The following is an 18,629-nucleotide window of genomic DNA, read 5'->3' as shown; positions in this document are numbered from 1 at the left end:
TCATTCTACATTCTACAAAAATATATTTCTAAATTTTCCGATCGGTTTCCGCTGAGCGAATCATCGTGTTTTCTGAACGCAGTCAATCTTCCGTTTCGAGGAAGTGACGTCAGGCACACGGTGACTTTCGTTCGTGGCATAAAGCGGAGTGATCAGTGATATGCAAGTTGATGCGAGTCATCTACGTTTCGGCTAGGCTAGGAGGTCGTTAACGCAGTGTCTGTCGTAATTAATCGGACACCATTCATAATCGAGATTGATGACGGGAAATCGACATTTTTATATATAATAATCTCTTTCCGTTCACTGGTGAGACGTCGTATCATAGATAGAATTCTATACCCGATAGGTTAATCACGCTAAATTTAGCCACTGACCGCATTTCAATTTGCGGCACTTCATGCTGTCAAAAAACATCCTATTTTATAAACACATATTTTACTTAATAGATTAAACAAGAATTCTATCCGTCAGAGAGAAAAATAGTAATTAATCTTCCTTTAAGTGTACAGGTTGACAGTCAGGAAATTGCTGAATACTAAATGACTGTTATTTTGCGAGGACAGAAACAGAGCTGGCGAATTGAACATTATTCTGCAGAAGGACCCGTCATTTTTAGCACATAGTGCAAAAAGAACATACATATTTGAAGTTAAAAATATTGTAAGAAGAAGCTGACAATTCACCTGGTTGTATGTATGTTCACTGATACATCTCTTCAAGATAATGACCATCTGATGTGAATTTGCACGACAATCGAGCTTTTGAAAATTAAATACAACATTAATAACTGTAACGGTGCTTTCAGAAAATTTCACGTAAATTCCTTTCAGATGGAAATGGCCACTGAGATCTGAATACGTATCATTGAGCCATGCAACTAGCAAAATTGTCAACTTTTTAACGTTTATTTTTACAAGTTCATAAATGTATATTTTTTGCACTGTACACTTATAAAAATAACGAGTTTGCTCCACGGAGTAATGTTTAATTCAGTTCATTCTGTCTGCTGATTACAAAATAACAGCATTTTGCAACTTCCTGATTATTATCTTGTATGCATTGCCTCAATATACTTTAGATAAACGTATAAATTACCTTGCGATAAAATTAAATTAATTAGAAATAATTTTCTGGATTAAAATTATTAATACTGATCTCAATTACTGGTTTCAATTCTTAATTTTATCAGTTTATCTCTACAGTTAAATGCTGTATTAGAGTTCTGTTTTAAAGAAAACTCTAGCGTATATTATTTTTATACCTCTTTTGATGTTATACAATAGTATACTTACTATATATGTATTATTTAATGCATCTGCTTTCACGATTGAAAATATTGCACAATATTGTTAATTTAGATTAAATATTGACGAGATTAAAAGTGAGGGATTAATGGAAAAAGGATTAATTGTGTGCGTCTATATAATAAGCTTGTTTGAATTACAATTATACAACAAAATATAGTTACATACTTTTTTACTGCTTACTGTTTCAGGTAACATGAAATTGTGGATCGTGATAGCACATATCACATTGGTCGCCACTAATTTATGGGTTACAGCCCATTTCCAGGAAGAAGTACCTGAGGATAATGAGTTTGCGGAATTTGAAGATTTCGAAGAGGAAAAACCAAGTGTGCTCATTGAACGTGTACCAGAATTGCCTCAAGAAGAAGAGTTAAATCAAGATTTCGAAGAGGACGATGTCCTGGTTACAGATGGTGATAGTGAATTTGATCACTTCCAAGATGAGGAAGAATTTGAAGGACTAGACGTTGCAGGAGGCAGCGCTGGTCCAAAAAATGACGAACCTTCCACATTAACCATTACGAAAGTCCCATTTCATCTTCGAGAGAGATGGGACAGTTATTATTTAGAAATACTAATGATAACTGGACTGGTGGTATACTTTATAAATTATATAGTAGGGCGTACCAAAAATGCCCATATAGTTGAGCAATGGCTAACGGATCATAAGCCGCTTTTGTTGGATAATTTTTCTCTCATCGGCCATTCGAGCAAATCGAATGAGAACGCAAATGATAATGGTTTCATAAGACAGAGCGAATCACAGTACAGTTTGTACTGTTCCGGACGTGTCGGCTGTGACTCAATGCTTATCGAATTGAAATTAATAAAGAGGCAAGACTTGGTCGCTGTATTGGCTCAACTGGTGCGTCCGCAAAACGATCAAGTTCACATAGAGGTGGAGCTCTCAAAAGACGAAGTAGATAATTTCGTTTTAGCAGTTGCCACGAAACGGCTAGCGATGCACTTGGTGCGCGACATGGCTGATATTAGCGTGTATTGTCCGGAGAAACGATCTGGAGATAAGTTCGGTCTTCCATCAGGCTTTTACGTAATGTCTGAGATTCCAGAAGCAACGACGGCTATCTTGGACACCAGAGTTCAGCAAGCCTTCTCAAAGTTTGCGCCTTACATAGAGTACATTCACATTAGTGATCAATTCAGTGGACGCAAACCACAGGAGTAAGTAAAAATATATTAACCGTGTATGTTAAATAATGATTTAAATAAATATAATAAAGAATGTGTACACTTAGGAGTATATACCTTCTTTCATGTCAAATCACGATAAATAATATTAACAATACTAATATTTAGTTTAATTCTAGAGACACTACTCAGTTGACAATGCCTGAAGTTAAAAGAATATTGTTGATGAGCCTGAATATAAGTCTTAAAGGACGCGCATGTAATCCAGAGACTCAAGAAAAACTTAAACCTTTACTTCAACTTGCTTTCTATTTAATCGACAAGCTGCGACGTTTCAAGTTATCTAAAGAGGTCTGTATCTCTTTGCTTCAGAGTGAAACAAACGCTCTTAAAATATTACAATTGTATAAATTTTATTATGTACAGGGTAAAAATAAAGCAGATAAAAATCGGCTCAAAGTGGAGGAAGCCTTCTTGAAAACAACGCACGCCGCAAGGGCCGAAGCTGCGGCACAAAGACGGGAGGAGCGTCGGAGAGCCGAGCAGGAAAGAATTCTCCAAGAGGAGGATCCCGATAAACAACGGAAGTGGGAAGAAAAAGAACAACGAAGATTGGCCAAAAAACGTGCCCCCAGAATGAAGCAACTCAAAGTAAAAGCTTTGTGATACAATCAGAATTAATGAGTGGATTACGTATTTTAAGGAACAAATCTAATACTCCATACTCGGAAGGGAAAATTCGTAAGTAATTACATCGGAAAATGTACTTCGTCCAAATTATCTACGAAATATGCTAATTTATGTCTTCATTGAGATTCATATATTCACTCAGTGTTCTCACACGAAGTATCGAACTTATTAAAGAAAGTACAAACGACTGTGAAAAAAAAGTATCCTGCGAATTGTAAGTTTGTTGTGTGACGTATATTTTATTTGCCCTACTGCCAGCTTACATACTTAAATATCATAGAGATATATGAGATTCCCTGTTGAAACAAGAATAATAAAATTAGCTTAAACTGTATATACATACATGATATATTATCATACCCTTTTTTTTATTACTATCTTTTACTACTTTTTTAATATTAACGAACTAATACTATATATAAGATAGCCATAAAATCGTTGTCTTTTAACACAGATATTAAAACAGCATCCAAAAGAGATCCATACTAACATTCCAAGAAACTTTCTTTTTCTCATATTTGAGATAAATGCATCACTAATTCCATAATTTACAATTTACATTATTGTAATTTCATTCAATAATAATATTATTTGGGTGTGTTTAATACTTTTTATGTTGTTACATCCATCATATAAATGGAAGTATAAAAATCGGACTTAAGCTTAAAAATATATTATTTATTATACATAATGGTAATAATTAATCGTCTGTTTTCCAAGCAATGTGCCATAATATGCTTAGCAGAAATATCTATAATTATAATATAATAGCAATAACTTAGTATAAATATGTATAATTGTCAGAGCAGCAAACTAATTATTTAAAAATATACGTATTAAGTTTAAATGTTGATTTAATTTTTTTTATGTTAACTTTATTGTGACTTTACACGCCAAGTGCGAAGTTAAATATTTTTAGCTTGTATTAAATAATTTATTTTGGACAATAATTAATGGCCACTAAGTGAGTATATCGATCGTGGAAATATTTTAAACAACTTTGAATTTAAAGAACTTTGAATTTTATTTCTTCACTAAAAAAAATAAAAATATTTGAATATAAGATTGCGTTATTTGTATTCTGAAGCTGAAGAGAAGTTAAACTAGGGAACTTCCGGACTGTGCAGAAGTTTCGTATTACTCTGGATGACTGTTTTGGAAAACAGAAAGTTGTTATCCGACACAAAATCCGCTATAACTATATTGAGTCCGCCGCGGCCAGGACGTTTCTGATTTATCCAAGAGAGAATTGCTTTCTGACAGCGAGGCACCAGATCCCTTTGCAGGGTACCACACAAATGTTTTACGACGTAGGACGTATCCGGCGTCAGGAGGCATTGCGATATGAACGCGATGTCCAACGATCTGCTCTGTAATTCGACATTCAAGAAATCAATCAATTCGTCCACGCGGACGGTGTTGGGCCACACGGTACGCCAGAGACCGGACGGCCACAGATTCGGGTAATTGCGCGCGTAAACGTTCCTGTAAATCACGAACACCTGATATCTCTTTAGGGCCAGCCATTGCAGCGTTACGTGATTGAATCTGGATGAGACTGGGCACAATTTTCCGCGGAAAATCTGCATTATTCTGTCTACGAGACGATGATGATCCTGATCCGTGAAGGCATAAAAATGCTGGAAGTCCAGGATAACGATCTCGTTCGCATGCGAGGTGAGCCAATCGGCTACGTCCAGAAGCGGCTTGCTGACTTCCGCGCCGTACAGACCATGAAGGAAGTATATATTATTGGTTCTCGGCTTCGTGGCAACGCGCAGATCTAAATATCGGACTCCGCCGTTAAGCTGTTGCTTGATATCATCGCGTTGTGTAACAGACCAATTTAAAATAATAGGCTTGGCAACGAATGAGCAGTAACGGCCGAGCGTTCGAACATAGGCAGGTTCGTCCGGCCCCACGTCGCTGTGCCTCTCGATCGTATAAGTCATAGTATCGTGAGAACCTGGAAGTTATTAGTTTGTATCACAATCGTTAGTATTCTGGGCGGATACTTGACGCTAAATATAGTTTGATTACTCATTTTTTCATGCCTGCTCTTACTACTGCAGTTAAACAACACATATTAAATTGAAATTCATACATATGGAGTTTTTAAAGTTCTCTTGCGCTTTTTAAACTCATTTCTTTATTACTAGAAATAGATCTGCTTTGTAGTCAACATTTATAAATTTAAAAAAGAGCTTGAGTCTCATGAAATTATTATGACAAAAGCAAAATAAAATATAAAGTTTAAAATTAAACAACTCTGACAAATAAAATAATAATTTCGACACTGGCTCTTAAAATAAATTTAGAAAATTTTTCAAACAAACTTGAAAATTGTAGATGAATATAAAAATTGAAAAATTCTTGCAATTATTCTTGCTTTCATCGAAGCTAATCAAGTCCAAGTACGTCTCATCTACAAATGAGAGCATGAAACGAGCAATATTGAAAATATCTTTCACGTAAATCAATTTCTACAGGCACGAGCATAAATGCGAAGAACGATTTGAACGTACCGGGTATCGCCAGATGAATTATGGGTATATTCTTGAGTGGCGCCGGAAACCGAGTCATCCAAAATTCCAGATCGTCGGTCAAAACTGCGCCCGGCCATATCGCCATGTTCTCTCCCTTTGCACCACTTTCCATATAGCGTCCGAATCTGCGGCTCTGCGCGACAATCACGTTCCAGAGCACATCTCCTATCGGAGATATACAAGTGCAAGGAAATCCGAATGTTGTTGAGCTCGCGACAGTCACAAGCACGAGGCGTGACCGCAGGTGTCTACCTGCGTGTAACAGTACAAATGACGCACTGCCTCCATACAATGTCGGCGCTTTATAGGCATTCATATACTTTCCCACGGTGATTTCGAGCCCGACCGCGCTAGGCGACTAGCGTACACTCGTCCTGCGTAACCTCGCTCTGGTGAATGCAGCTCCTGCTACGTACATCAGCTGCAATCGCATTTCGACAAGGAACGTAATTTTTTCGCTCCCTTGCAAATCTTTTACGCGATATTGCTTTTGCGAGATGCAGACTACGCAGACGGATGATAATGAAGCGATAAAGATTTGACGAGATCGCTCAGATCGCCAGCGAGATTTCGAGTCTTCTCCCAGCGGAATAAATAACGCTACGCGCGCTCTAGCTGTTCTGCGCGCACGCGTGGTTTTAATCACGTAATCAATTTTATGAACGTACCGCGAGATACGTATGGAAAGTCTTGGCAATTTTGGGCCGCGTTTTTTTAGCCTTTCTGCATGCCAATATCGGTCGAAAGTCAATTAGTTTTGTTTCGCGTGTATGTGCGTTTTTTATACGCTCTTCGAGATGAAGGAAGTTAGGATAAGAAATATTACTCCAAAGATTCAGGCTCGGGTTTCTCCATCTAAAATTATAAGTAGTACTATATTCTTTGATATTTTTAAGGAACTATTTCTATATTAATTAAAATAGCACACATTCTACTGTTATCCTTAAAAGAAATGTGTTTTTAAGAATCTAAATATTTTATAATATATATAAAAATTATCAACTCATTCAAGAAATACAAATATTAGGAGACAAACTATTACCAACCGTGTTGCTCATAAATCTTTCGAAATTTTCTAATTGTAAATTTTTCTAATATTAATGGAACCTATGTTCCTAAAAAAATAATACTGAAGCGATGTAAAATTATTCCAGCTGTGTTGCATATATTTCTTATTTGCGTGGCATTGTATTGCGTATTTTACCTGTGAATCATGGTCTTCGATTATGTTGGAAATGTTATGCTTCTCGAGTATATTCTGGAGTGAATTAATAATCTTCTGTTTCTGATCGGCACAACATGAAGTACATATGTCGCTCGTGCAGACATGCTCTTGCAACTGAAAAAAAATGCTTTTTTGTATCATGCACACAAGGATATAAATGCTTTAAATTACATACGTATTGGAACACATTCGCGATGCGTGCTCGTAATCTAAATATTCGCGCGTTGTAATTATTGAGATAATAATTTAATAAATGCTCAATAATAATATCTATATAAAATATATAAAAATATAATATATTGTTGAATTATTAATAATTCAATTTCTTCATGCAACTTCACGCGTTTAAACATTTATGACCCCGTACTCTCTACATCCAAGAGGCTTACATTACAATCCCTTCCTATAAAAATTGTGACTGTAACAAAACTAGGAAGAAGCCAAGTTTTCTCCAAGAGACCAAGACTCGACTTGGGTCGTAATGCCATCGAGAAAGGATATACTCTCCGTATCTCAGATATATATCTCGCATGAAGAAATGATACCTGTAACGCTTCCAGAACGCACTGTTTGGCTTCGTTCAAGATCTTATTCAATTTATCAAATTCCTCGCATTTCTGCCGCACTTCCTCCAGAACCTTTTTCCGGGCTTGCTTGGTCTCCTCCAATTGTCGCTCGAGAACCTTCACCTTCTCCTCCGACTCCACGCATCTCGCCCTATACTCATCCATGACTTGCTCGTAATTGCCGAGCTTCGCGTTCTCACGTTGTACTCGCCCATACTCGAGGATCGTGTCCACGTGCTCCTGGGCGATTTCGTGCATCGCACGTCTGTGCCTCGTCGCGTCCTCCTGCGCAATCCTGGCCTCGCCCTCGAGCAGCTCGCACTGCAGCCTGAGCATACGATCGGTTTCCTTGCACTCCGCGCTCCGCGTTTCCAGGTCCTGGCAGACCTTCAACATCGAATTTAGCTCGTGATTCAGGGCGATATTTCTCCTGACAGCGTTGTGCATCACGTCCGCTATACGGATATTCGTCGCTTCCTTAAATTCCCGTGCAAGCTGCCTCAATCGTTCTTCCATCTCCTTTTGCATTCTAAAAATATAGGATTATTTGATTGATTATATATTAAATGACATTTAAATAATTTATTAAGAATTATCTCCGAGATATATAAATCTTAATAGATATCGCATGGGTTTTGGAAACGCTCCATGTAGCTGTTATTCAAATGTGACATTTACAATATAATAAGGGACATATTTTATTGATTGATCTGTTTACTTAGCCTTGGCAACAATGACTGATTTCTCCGTTTCGTATAGCGTCGTCTTTTGCGATTCCTCTTGTTTCGCCATTTCTTCTTCTTGCACCTCGAACTTACGCATTAAATCCAAACGGGCTAATCTCCAGTCTTCCAATGCGTTCAGCTTCCCAGCTGACGCAAAGTAAATAGAACACAATTTTTCCTTTATTCATATTTTTTTTTCGCTCCTGTATTGTGATAATATTTTGCAATTACCTGCGAGTTTCACTTCAGCGCTTAAGTTGCTTTCCATAGTATGGTACTCTTGTTCCATTGCATTTTCTTTCTTTTTGTACTCGGCTTGCTCCTGCTTTCTCAGTTCTTCCATCGCCAATAAACGTTCGTTCAGCTCGCGAGCTTCTTCCATCTTTCCCTCCAAGTCTCGTTTCAAATGCGCCACGATGTCAGATCGGTCCTCTTTCAGCTGCTCGAACTTCTTCGCCAAATTCTTTACCTCGATTTCAAGCTCCTCATTTCGGCTGCGTAGCCTTGAAGCAATATCAGGAGGATAACGTCATTAAACGCGAGTCAGAGACGGAAGTAAGAAGCAAAGTGTTGGCTTCGATTCTTAATGAAACAAACCGTGACAGTTGTCTATTGTTGTCTAGAATTTGTTGCTCATAAGACACCGTTTCTCGTTCGTTCACCACTTTTTTCCGTACTTTCTTCTCCTTGTCACCTCCACGTTTCTTCTTTTTGAACATCTTGTTACTTTTATACGCTAGTTATGCGTTGTTCTCCGTGCATGCACTCCCAAATTTTTCTTATTACTTTATCTTAAATTATTTATATCAGAAGCATGTCGTGTGTTAAATCGAAATTTATGAAAGACCGAGTCGAGAAAATTTTTAAATTCGATCGGAATTACTGCATTGTGGCCATTACACAACGTCAAACGTCAAACATCAATGCAACTTATCTATTGTATGAATTGTATCTCCTTCTCTCCGTTGCCATAGTAAAGAGATAACAAACCAAAATATATCTTCTACAAAGGTATATAAGTGCACGAGTATCAAGGTATAAGCGTGAATAAATGTCAACACAATGTGATTTAACATAAAATGTCAATTAAAATAACATCGTTCTTATACATAATAAAAGTTCATTACATAAGGAAATATTAACGAAATATAATATACAAATAGCAAGTAATACTCATATACAGGATATTCCAAATTATCCACTAATACTGCTTAAATATCAATTAAGTTTCTGCTTTAATAGTATGATAGAACAAAGGAATAAATTTGTATTTTGGTTTTATTCGTTGCAATATTATGGGCTACATTATAAACTCTGGTATGTCCTGTATATAATGCAATAGAACAAGTTGTAAAATAAAAATACCTAATATAAGAAATATCAATATTTGGTATATACTATGGCTCCGTTCCGATATTTACTACTCAGTGCTGAAAATCTATGACATGTATACGTTACGTGCACTATAGATTTTCAGCACTGGCAGTGAATATCGGAACGCAGCTTACGTATCAATGACACTTGCACGCTTCCAACATTTTCATTTCACTCAATTTTGGCGTATATACAAACTAATCTTTTTGCACAATTACAATTGTTTACACAGCCACTGCAATATCATGCACATAAAGATTGTAATATTCTTTGGCAATAAAACAATTTTATTAGATAAATAATCAACAATTTTAATTCGTATTTTATATTACAGCAATATTTTAATATGTATCACGTGTAATCTAAGATAATTACAAATGTGTCACTGAAAAAAGTATATATAAGTGATTTAGTTGTACAAAATTACCATGAACTAATATTATTGCAAAGATAGTTTAATGTTATATAAGAAAATATGATATATAGAACTGCAAATTTAAATAAATTATTGATATCATTCTGCTTTGCAAAAAGAGGGAACTCGAAAAATTATTCGTAATAAATCTGTTCATTTATGGACAATTTCCCTACTCACATGATATTGAGCTTAATAATGGAACTTTATAAACTAGGAACTAAGCTTAGAGTCCACATATTAGCATACGAGAAGTAACCAAAGTAATTTAAATTAAAATATTATAAATTATATCAATTATGGCGTTATACAACTTTCAACAAATTTAGACGTAATCTTTGAAAAGTAAATTACTACGATATATACATTCAACGCACTGAAATATTGAACTCGAGGTTATTCAACTTGCACCATCGGAAGGATGTTATAAAAAATGATGTCCCAATACGAATCTCTTATAAAATTCTTTCCAATCTTAATCTAGAAAAATCTATGTATATTCATATATGTATATGAGATAAAATGAATGAAAGTACAAAATTTAGTTAACAGGTCTTGGTGGGGGAGGTGGCTGCGGTCTGCGGAAGTATATAATAAGACTAAGCATTCCTGTGAGAAATCCGATAAGGTACAGATCCCAGTTTTGTCCGAGCAATTGATCCCACTTATCCAATTGATCGACTAAACTGAATTCTTGTAGGTAATCGAAGCCGAAGAGGAAAGAAAGTTTGATCAAAGCTAGCGCTACAGGTATTCGCGCATCAGGACTAGCCTCCGCGGCTAAATCGTAGCATCGTTTAGCTAAGTGTCGATCTTTAGCTAAACCTAGGCCGCGTTCGTGCATGTATCCCAAATTGAACATGGCCTGAGCGTTGTGTTGTTGATCGGACGCTGAACGGTAATGGCCCGCAGCAGCTTCGTAATCAATTTTTGTTCCTCTGCCGTAGTAATGCGCATCCCCAAGCTTCACCTGAAGTAAAACAGAACTCACCTCACAATGCATTTCAAAATACAGACACAAATTTTGCTATTTTTGTCAGTAAAATATTTCGATTTGTACACCTACCTGCGCAGCGGAATATCCTTGCGCGGCAGCTCGCGCCCATAGCGCCAAAGCCCTAACTAAGCCCTCCTCTTCCGATAAAATATCGGTTTCTGCTCTGTCTAAAATAAATGCCGCGTTACTCTGCGCAACCTCGTAACCCATTTCGGAAAACAGGGCATAATTGAGGAATGCCTCGTTCACTCTGCCTTCTCTGTAATCGGAATGCGCCACCATCAATTGATCGCTCCATTTCCCTCTTTCGGCAACGTTTTTCATTAATTCCACAGCTGTTGGGCAACTTCTCATCATTCCAGTGCCCGTAGCATGCATCTGAGCGAGATTATAATATGCCAGCACGTGACCAGATTGACTGGCTAAATTAAAATATTTGTTTGCCATTTTGTAGTCCCGCTTAACACCTATGCCACCTAAGAAATAAATTCAAGTATTAGTCACAAAGCAGTAGGCGGTTATCTATGTAAATGAGAGAGAGAAGACAGAATGGTTATGCAATTATGAATACATATACTTACTGAAATACATATTGCCCAACTGCAATTGTCCATCAACCCAACCTTGTTCTGCAGCTTGATTGAAATATTGTAGTGCTTTAGCAGTGTTTCTTTCTACTCCCATTCCGTATAAGTACATCAGACCTAATCCACTCTGGCCTACGGGATTGCCTAATTCTGCAGCTTTTTTAAAATATTTATACGCTGTTTCATTGTCTTGCTTAACAATTTCACTTCCTTCCAAATAAATCTGTAAATACATGTGAAAAAGAATATTATATAATCGGAATATATTAAACTGCAATTTTGCATACATTATAGTAAATTGTATATAATTGTCTTATAACAACAAGCATTGTTATCAAGATTCCATTTTACCTTTCCAAGAAAAGCCATAGCCACTGGATTGCCAGCGTCGGCAGCGTGTTGAAAATACTGCACAGCTCTTTCGTGATCCAAAGGAACTCCTCTGCCTCCTTGATAATGAAGCTGTCCAAGTCCAACCTGTGCCTGAGTGTCGCCTTTTTTGGCTAACAATTGATAGTACTCTATCAAATCTTGATCAAAAATTCCAGAAGTATATCCCGGGTTTTCATGTTCGTCCAAAAGTCGAACCCGTTGAACTACCGGACCGCCACTCAGCGAGACCTCCTCCGCGACCTTCTTCGCTACCTTTCGATAAAAATCTAAAGCACGCTCGCAAGAGGCCGGTGTCGTTACACCTGCCCAATGACGGTATCCCATTACCATTTGAGCGCGAACATCACCACCAAGAGCAGCTACGGTATAATGAAGTAATGCTTTTCCTTGAGACGCATTAACGCCACCAATGCCAGTCGCAAATAAAAATCCCATTCCCTGTATATAAAAATATAATAACCAATTATAAAATTCTCTCTCCGCCAAAACTTAACACTCTATACTGTGTATATACCATATGAGCAGATGGGAGTCCTGTATCTGCAAGTTCCTTGAATACTTTAAATATATTAGGTATGTCGTCAATAGCTACTCTCAGAGAAGTTGGGCCCAAGGGGGTTCCAAGTAATCTCGCCCACGCCAATATCGATCTGGCCTCTCGATGGCCTAACTTGGCCGCTTCGACGAGCAGCCTATAACCTTCGTGCTTGTTAGCACGCATCGCATTTATGATACTTTCCGCTTTCTTGAACAACTGCTCGGCTGGAAAAACAGTTGTAGCAATAAAGATCAAGATCGTTAAGAAACAGCAGAAGTGAAATGTGTGTGTGTGTAATTATGCCATTTCAACGAGAACGAAGCGTATCCAAATCCGACGTACCTGCCTGTTGTTCCAGGGACATTGGCTCTTGGACCTCCTCCTCGAGCGTATCGTACAGCTCTTGAGCCTCCCAGGATTCCATATCCTCCTCATCCAATGGCCTTTCGTTTATAACCAAGGAGTCCGTGTCCTTGGTCTGAGCTATCATTGTCTTCATCCATACGTTTCTCGTCCCCGGATTTTCCAGGGTCTCCTTGCTGGCGGCCTCCGTCTTACCTTCCCCGTACTCCTTCCTGCCGGAGGCGGTCCTGGCGGTCTGCTTGCTGATCTTCTCGTAGATCGGATCGGAGGCCGGGACGAGCTTCAGTATCCTGTCGCGCAGGGCACTCAGCTCGCGCAGCTGCTCGAAGGCATTCTCCATATCCTCGATCGCGACCTCCTCCTCGGTCTCCTCGTTGCTGTTCGACTTCTGCGTGATGTCGTCGCGCTTCTTCGAGCCGGTCTCGAGCTCGGCGGTGCTCAGGCGGAACAGCGCCAGGAGCAGCAGGAACACGACGCCTCCGTTGGACTTCATGGCTTCCGCGGGCGAGAATTTTAAACGCGAGCCCACCACCTCATTACAGAACCTACAACGCCGGTGACCTTAACATGCTCGTCGCCCTCACGGGGCACGCGGTTTTACACCGGGGGAGAGCGCGCGATTGATCGGCACTCGATACGTACATACGTGGACATTCGCGAGAACCGTCTCGCCTCTTCGACCAATTACGTCATTAGGACACGTCAATACGCATCTTCCCGCGGCGAGAGACCGAGACGTGGACGTGGACGTGGACGTGGACGTGGACGTGGACGTGTGTCAACAAAAACAACGCGGGCGGCCCCGCGAAGAACCCTTTTACGAACCGTTCGAGAACCCGTCGCCGTCGCCGCACCTCGCGACTCGTGCGATGATGATACACCGGATACACGCGTTATTACGAAACCCCGCGCGGGAAAACATCAGCCGAGTCAGCTGTTCGCTCCGCTAAAAGCGCGTAATCGCCATAACAATAAGCGCGCTGCCCGCTGCTCACTGCTGCCCGTCCCGTCGCCCCGTCCGCGTCGCCGCACTCGCCGCAGTCGCCGCGCAAGAATCCAAGAATACGTGTTACACACTTACACGACTTACACCTTGTTTACACCGCGCAGTCCGCGCGCAACAATCACAACATCAGCGACACGTCGACCGACCTTGCGAAGTCGTATGACGGAGGGAGAATATTTTATTCTTTTGAAATATTGAGAACTCTGGACGTTACACTTGTCCTTTGCCCTCGCTCGAGACGCGTAATGACGACGTAACGTAAGGTACGCGTTGCCTTTATATATATTATAGATAAGAATAGATAAGTAGGGGAAAACATGATAATAATGTATAGTCTGGCTGGCCATCCGTCCGGTTTTCCCCGGATTTGTCCTAGTTTTACGAATTATGGGCGTCCGGGGACGTCCGGGGGGATTTTTCAAAATAGTCCGGATTTTTTGAGCGCGTGACATAAGGCGGTGCGTTCCGGCGCTCGTCTAACTGTATAGGGCCGATTTCACAGTCTCCGATTAACTTGATCCTCCGATTAAACTCACTCTTCGTCTCTTTCTAGGGGGACAGTTAGAAAGAGATGCAGGAGTGAGTTTAATCGGAGGATCACATTAATCGGAGACTGTGAAATCGGCTCATATAGTGTCTTCGACGGCTCCGACGTGTTAATTGAGCCATCAAGTTGCCCCAACTGCACGTACAAGTGCAAATAGATTTTCCTTTCTTTTTTAGGTACTCTACCAGCTGGGGGATGATGTGGACGTTTTTAACCCCCTTTTATGGATTATATAGCGTAAAACCTGCGGCACACGGTGTGTTTAAATCGCATCTGATCCACCATGTGAGCTATTGAGCTACATGCCGCAGCTATGAAGCTAGTTTTGTGCGTTTTGTATCTGTCATGCGTGAGCGCTATGAGATGTGAGCTGTGAGCGTGCTAATTTTCGAATATAGAACCGATATTTTTGCTGATTTGGGTAGTAGATAAATTAAATATATAACATGGAACTAGCAATAATGCACGATAAGCACGATAGTAAAAGTCGTTACATAAATACGCAAATTTAAGTACGCTATATAAACGATCCGCACATGATTCTTTTTTTGAGGTTTTCATAAAAACGGGGATAATTCAAATACCAAGAGTTTTTTTCCTCTCGATTACTCCAATCTCTAATGGACTAACGTTTAAAGTGTTTGGACTGTGCGACAACCGCGCAACCGTCCAATAACATTGAATAACAGTTGCTTGTGACACGTTTGAATCCACCAATCAGATCCGTTTACCGAAGGTCGATCTACGTTTTCTGCTACGTTTTCTGAACGCAGTGAAATCGTGTATATAAGGCTGCGTTCCGATATTCACTGCAAGTACTGAAAATCTATAGTTTACGTTACGTACACTATAGATTTTCAGTACTGGCGGTGAATATCGGAACGCAGCCATAGTAGACGTCGTTACTTAAGCCCCTTGCACAATGCAAGGCAACAGGCAATAGGAACAGGGAATAGAAATCAGAAATCATGTATAAATGCAGAATAAACAGTGGCACAGGCAATAGACACAGGGTTTCCGTAAAGCCTCTTGCACAATAGGCGACAGCGACAGCGACAAAGTTGCCGACAAAGCTATACCTTTGTCGGCAACTTTGTCGCTGTCGCTATCGCCTATTGTGCAAGGGGCTTTACGTTGAAAATTCTGTGCCTAATCGCCTGTTGCCAACCAATCGTAGCATTCGAATTTTTTAGGTTGTAATTAACGAATTTTTGGTTATTTCCTGTTCCTATTGCCCGTTGCCTGGCATTGTGCAAGGGCCTTTAATGTCTTTTGTTTCCGGGTCAGACATTTTGAAATTGGACGCGACGCATGTAGATTGTAATTTCTATTGATCGATTTAATTTATTCGTTTCTTAATCTTTTGTTCAAATTCTTTTCACACCTGTCAAAGGCACCTGTTCACATCTTAAAAAATTAAAATGTCAATCGGACACGATTCTGGGCTGCGTTCGAAAACCACTTTCTTAGCGTCCTTGCTCAACTTTCCATAAGTAATGAATTAAGATAGAACGACGCTCTGGCGCTAAGAGCGTGGTTCTCGAACGCAACCCTGAGTTATAAACCGAATATTTTGAATGTGATTTGAAAATACTCAATCCGGAAATGGAAGGCAATTAATATATGTACATACATACATACATTGCGGCGTCATAATATTATATGTAAAAATGCCGCAACACGTAAAGTTGCATCAATTTTCACGTGTTCGGAGCATGTTTTTTTAATATTCGTGCATTTATTTAGATTTTTATATATGACAGTACGTTTTACGTGAGTAAAAGATTAACACTAGAATAACTATCCCTTCATCAAAATAACGGATTTTAAATTTCTTGTTTTAATAAATTACAGAAATTATTAAGATGCTTCTGTTGAAAATATTGATAAAAAAAAAAAGATTATACGTGCCAATTTATTTTCTATCGACCACTCTAATTTCGAAATTCTATACATAGAATGCCTACATATTCCAAAACAACATTAGTTGTGTTAAACGCGTATAAGACTCAAAAAAATTGCAACTTATACGATATTAATTCAATGAATATAATAATATGAATTATATATTTGTATTTTTTAATCATAATGCATGTATGTTCAAGGTGATGCGCATATATCCCGTCAAAGTTTTAAGACGTTTGCGACTGTATTAATCTAAAGGAAAAGCATCCAAAGAGATGAAATTTAATTGCTTCTTGTATTGAGCCTTTTTCCTTTAATGTCTCGCTGCGCGCTCTCCTTGCAGCAGCTGGCAAGACAGCGATTAAACAATTCCGTCGAGACAGTAAGCAAAGTGCCCGCAATAGATTGGTAGCAGCTCAGAGATATTGCAACAGATCCGGTATAATTATCTGCGTTTACATTAAACTCGTGTTTTGCCGGCAAAACCTGCCGATATAATTTATGACAGTAGATTATCAGTATATAGAAATCGAGCATATCTGTAAAGCGTCGTCAACAATGGCAGCAGGAGTATGCAGTAAGACGTAAGCAGTAAGCTATTGACCAACCGCAGTCGATTATTCTTGAATTGTAAAAATCCCATTAAGGCCGTGGCACATAGAAAAACTTAAGCAGTAAAACTTAAGCAGTAAGCAAATCAGCCAATCACAGTCAAGAACTTAAGGCACGGCCCTAAGCGGTAGCGAATCCATACCGTTGATTTCCTTACTGCTTATAAGTTTCACTGCCTACGTTTTTCTATGTGCCACGGCCTTTAGTCAATAACTTACTGCTTACGTCTTACTGTATACTCCTGCTGCCATTGTAGCTGACGCTTTATTTCATAAATATTTAAATGGAATACATTATTTAAATTTTGAATAGTTACGAAATGGTAGATTTTGCTCAGTTTTTGTAGTCAATCCTGCCATCATATTCTGTTATATTTCTGCAAGCATTCTATCGACAAAATTTGCAGCAAACACTTTCACAAAATATGTTCTCGACAGATTTGGTTATCCGGGGTTATATACACGAGTTGTGTTCAAAAAGTTTTAAGCAATGCGTATGACGCGAAAGTATTTCAAAAGGGTGGAATACATTCTTTTTTTTATAGTAGGAATACGAAACTTTCGAAAGATTGTTATCAGAAGAATATATACATTTTGACGTTACTTCTAAATACCGAAAATTATAATTCCGGTCGTAACTTGTAATTACAAAGCGTAATAAACTTTGATTCATTTTTCGCTTGCGGAGATTTAGATATTTAATCGAACATTAAAAAAAAATAGAAATTAATGAACTAAAAAATTTAAAAAGAAATCTTTGCAAATAAATATATCAAAAGAAAAATCTAAAACCTAGTTAACGCATATACTTATGCAATCAACAACATCTTTCAAAGTTCAAGGTACAGATACAGATTTTCGTTATGATTATCGTCGCTGATATATATGTCGCTCTTGTTTTAAAATAAAATAACAATAAAAAAAATGTTACAAAAAGTTTTAAAAATCTCAATTTGAGATATTATATTTAATAAGTTTGTTGCCCCGTTGAAGATGTTTATTCATTTCGGGAGAGAATTGCTGAGACATTCATTATATATGCGAGAAATGTGATATTAAGACTAACATATCTAATCGGACTGCTTAAAGTATACCGATTTAATGTATATTTTTAGGCTGTACGACGAAAATAACAACGAAGAGAATAAACAAAATAAAAAACACACACATACAATAATAATAATATACATAAAAACAAAGTATATGCGTATTTATATTTAAATACAATAATTTTCATAAATTGGATTCTAGAAAATTTTTTATAATATCAATACTTTCGTAGAAATTTCTCATAAATAATGATATTAATAATGATGATAATAATATATCTGATGATAATAAATAATGATAATAATATAATAAATAGAGAACATCGAAACTATATTTAGCGCATAGAAATGCTATTTAATTGAGGATACAATAATAATATATTTATGGAAGTCTTTTGTTTTGTTCGTCGCAATTCCTATGAATTTCTTTGAATTCTATCATTATTTACAGTAACAATATTTACGATAAGGAGCCCTTGCCACCTTATTGTCCGTTGCTTTATCGTGCAACTGCACACTCTGCTTCCTCCTCTTTCTTGCACGGAGAAGCTTTAAAGCTGCTTCACACTGTAAAAATATAGCATCATCGCACATTCTTACCTCACTCAGTGAGTTGCCTTTATTAAATATGAT

The 18,629-nt window shown here is 38.2% G+C and overlaps 4 protein-coding genes across 6 annotated transcripts; 1 reads left to right on the top strand and 3 right to left on the bottom strand.

The window, feature by feature from the left end:
• The first annotated feature begins 123 nt into the window (after positions 1-123).
• LOC139770298 (PAT complex subunit CCDC47-like) lies at positions 124-3,483 on the top strand. Its single transcript, XM_071702175.1, has 4 exons — positions 124-309; positions 1,499-2,492; positions 2,639-2,810; positions 2,886-3,483. Exons 2-4 carry the CDS (start codon positions 1,504-1,506, stop codon positions 3,123-3,125), a joined length of 1,401 nt encoding a protein of 466 aa, XP_071558276.1. The 5' UTR covers positions 124-309; positions 1,499-1,503; the 3' UTR covers positions 3,126-3,483.
• LOC139770300 (PI-PLC X domain-containing protein 3) lies at positions 3,369-6,271 on the bottom strand. Its single transcript, XM_071702179.1, has 2 exons — positions 5,675-6,271; positions 3,369-5,115 (listed from the first exon to the last, which is right to left on the bottom strand). The coding sequence occupies exons 1-2, from the start codon at positions 6,009-6,011 to the stop codon at positions 4,253-4,255; spliced, it is 1,200 nt and encodes a 399-aa protein (XP_071558280.1). The 5' UTR covers positions 6,012-6,271; the 3' UTR covers positions 3,369-4,252.
• A 151-nt stretch (positions 6,272-6,422) lies between these two features.
• LOC139770299 (cilia- and flagella-associated protein 157) lies at positions 6,423-9,232 on the bottom strand. Of its 2 annotated transcripts, XM_071702178.1 has the most exons (6): positions 8,809-9,232; positions 8,443-8,714; positions 8,205-8,358; positions 7,466-8,015; positions 6,900-7,034; positions 6,423-6,550 (listed from the first exon to the last, which is right to left on the bottom strand). In XM_071702178.1, exons 1-6 carry the CDS (start codon positions 8,928-8,930, stop codon positions 6,518-6,520), a joined length of 1,266 nt encoding a protein of 421 aa, XP_071558279.1. In that variant the 5' UTR covers positions 8,931-9,232; the 3' UTR covers positions 6,423-6,517. The 2 variants fall into 2 exon arrangements, with proteins under 2 accessions (XP_071558279.1, XP_071558278.1); XM_071702177.1 differs by lacking the exon at positions 6,423-6,550 and having other exon boundaries at positions 7,030-8,015.
• A 239-nt stretch (positions 9,233-9,471) lies between these two features.
• Positions 9,472-14,098, bottom strand: Hrd3 (HMG-coA reductase degradation 3). Of its 2 annotated transcripts, none has more exons than XM_071702168.1 (7): positions 13,960-14,098; positions 12,858-13,423; positions 12,492-12,739; positions 11,936-12,415; positions 11,579-11,807; positions 11,067-11,473; positions 9,472-10,970 (listed from the first exon to the last, which is right to left on the bottom strand). In XM_071702168.1, the coding sequence occupies exons 2-7, from the start codon at positions 13,369-13,371 to the stop codon at positions 10,542-10,544; spliced, it is 2,307 nt and encodes a 768-aa protein (XP_071558269.1). In that variant the 5' UTR covers positions 13,372-13,423; positions 13,960-14,098; the 3' UTR covers positions 9,472-10,541. The 2 variants fall into 2 exon arrangements, with proteins under 2 accessions (XP_071558269.1, XP_071558268.1); XM_071702167.1 differs by lacking the exon at positions 13,960-14,098 and adding an exon at positions 13,521-13,894.
• Between the last annotated feature and the right edge of the window lie 4,531 nt (positions 14,099-18,629).

The sequence above is a fragment of the Temnothorax nylanderi genome, unplaced genomic scaffold (assembly GCF_030848795.1).
Source record: "Temnothorax nylanderi isolate EJ_2023f unplaced genomic scaffold, tnyl_v1.0 TNYL_tig0028_pilon, whole genome shotgun sequence".
Taxonomy (NCBI): domain Eukaryota; kingdom Metazoa; phylum Arthropoda; class Insecta; order Hymenoptera; family Formicidae; genus Temnothorax; species Temnothorax nylanderi.
This window is presented reverse-complemented; position numbering and strand designations above follow the sequence as displayed.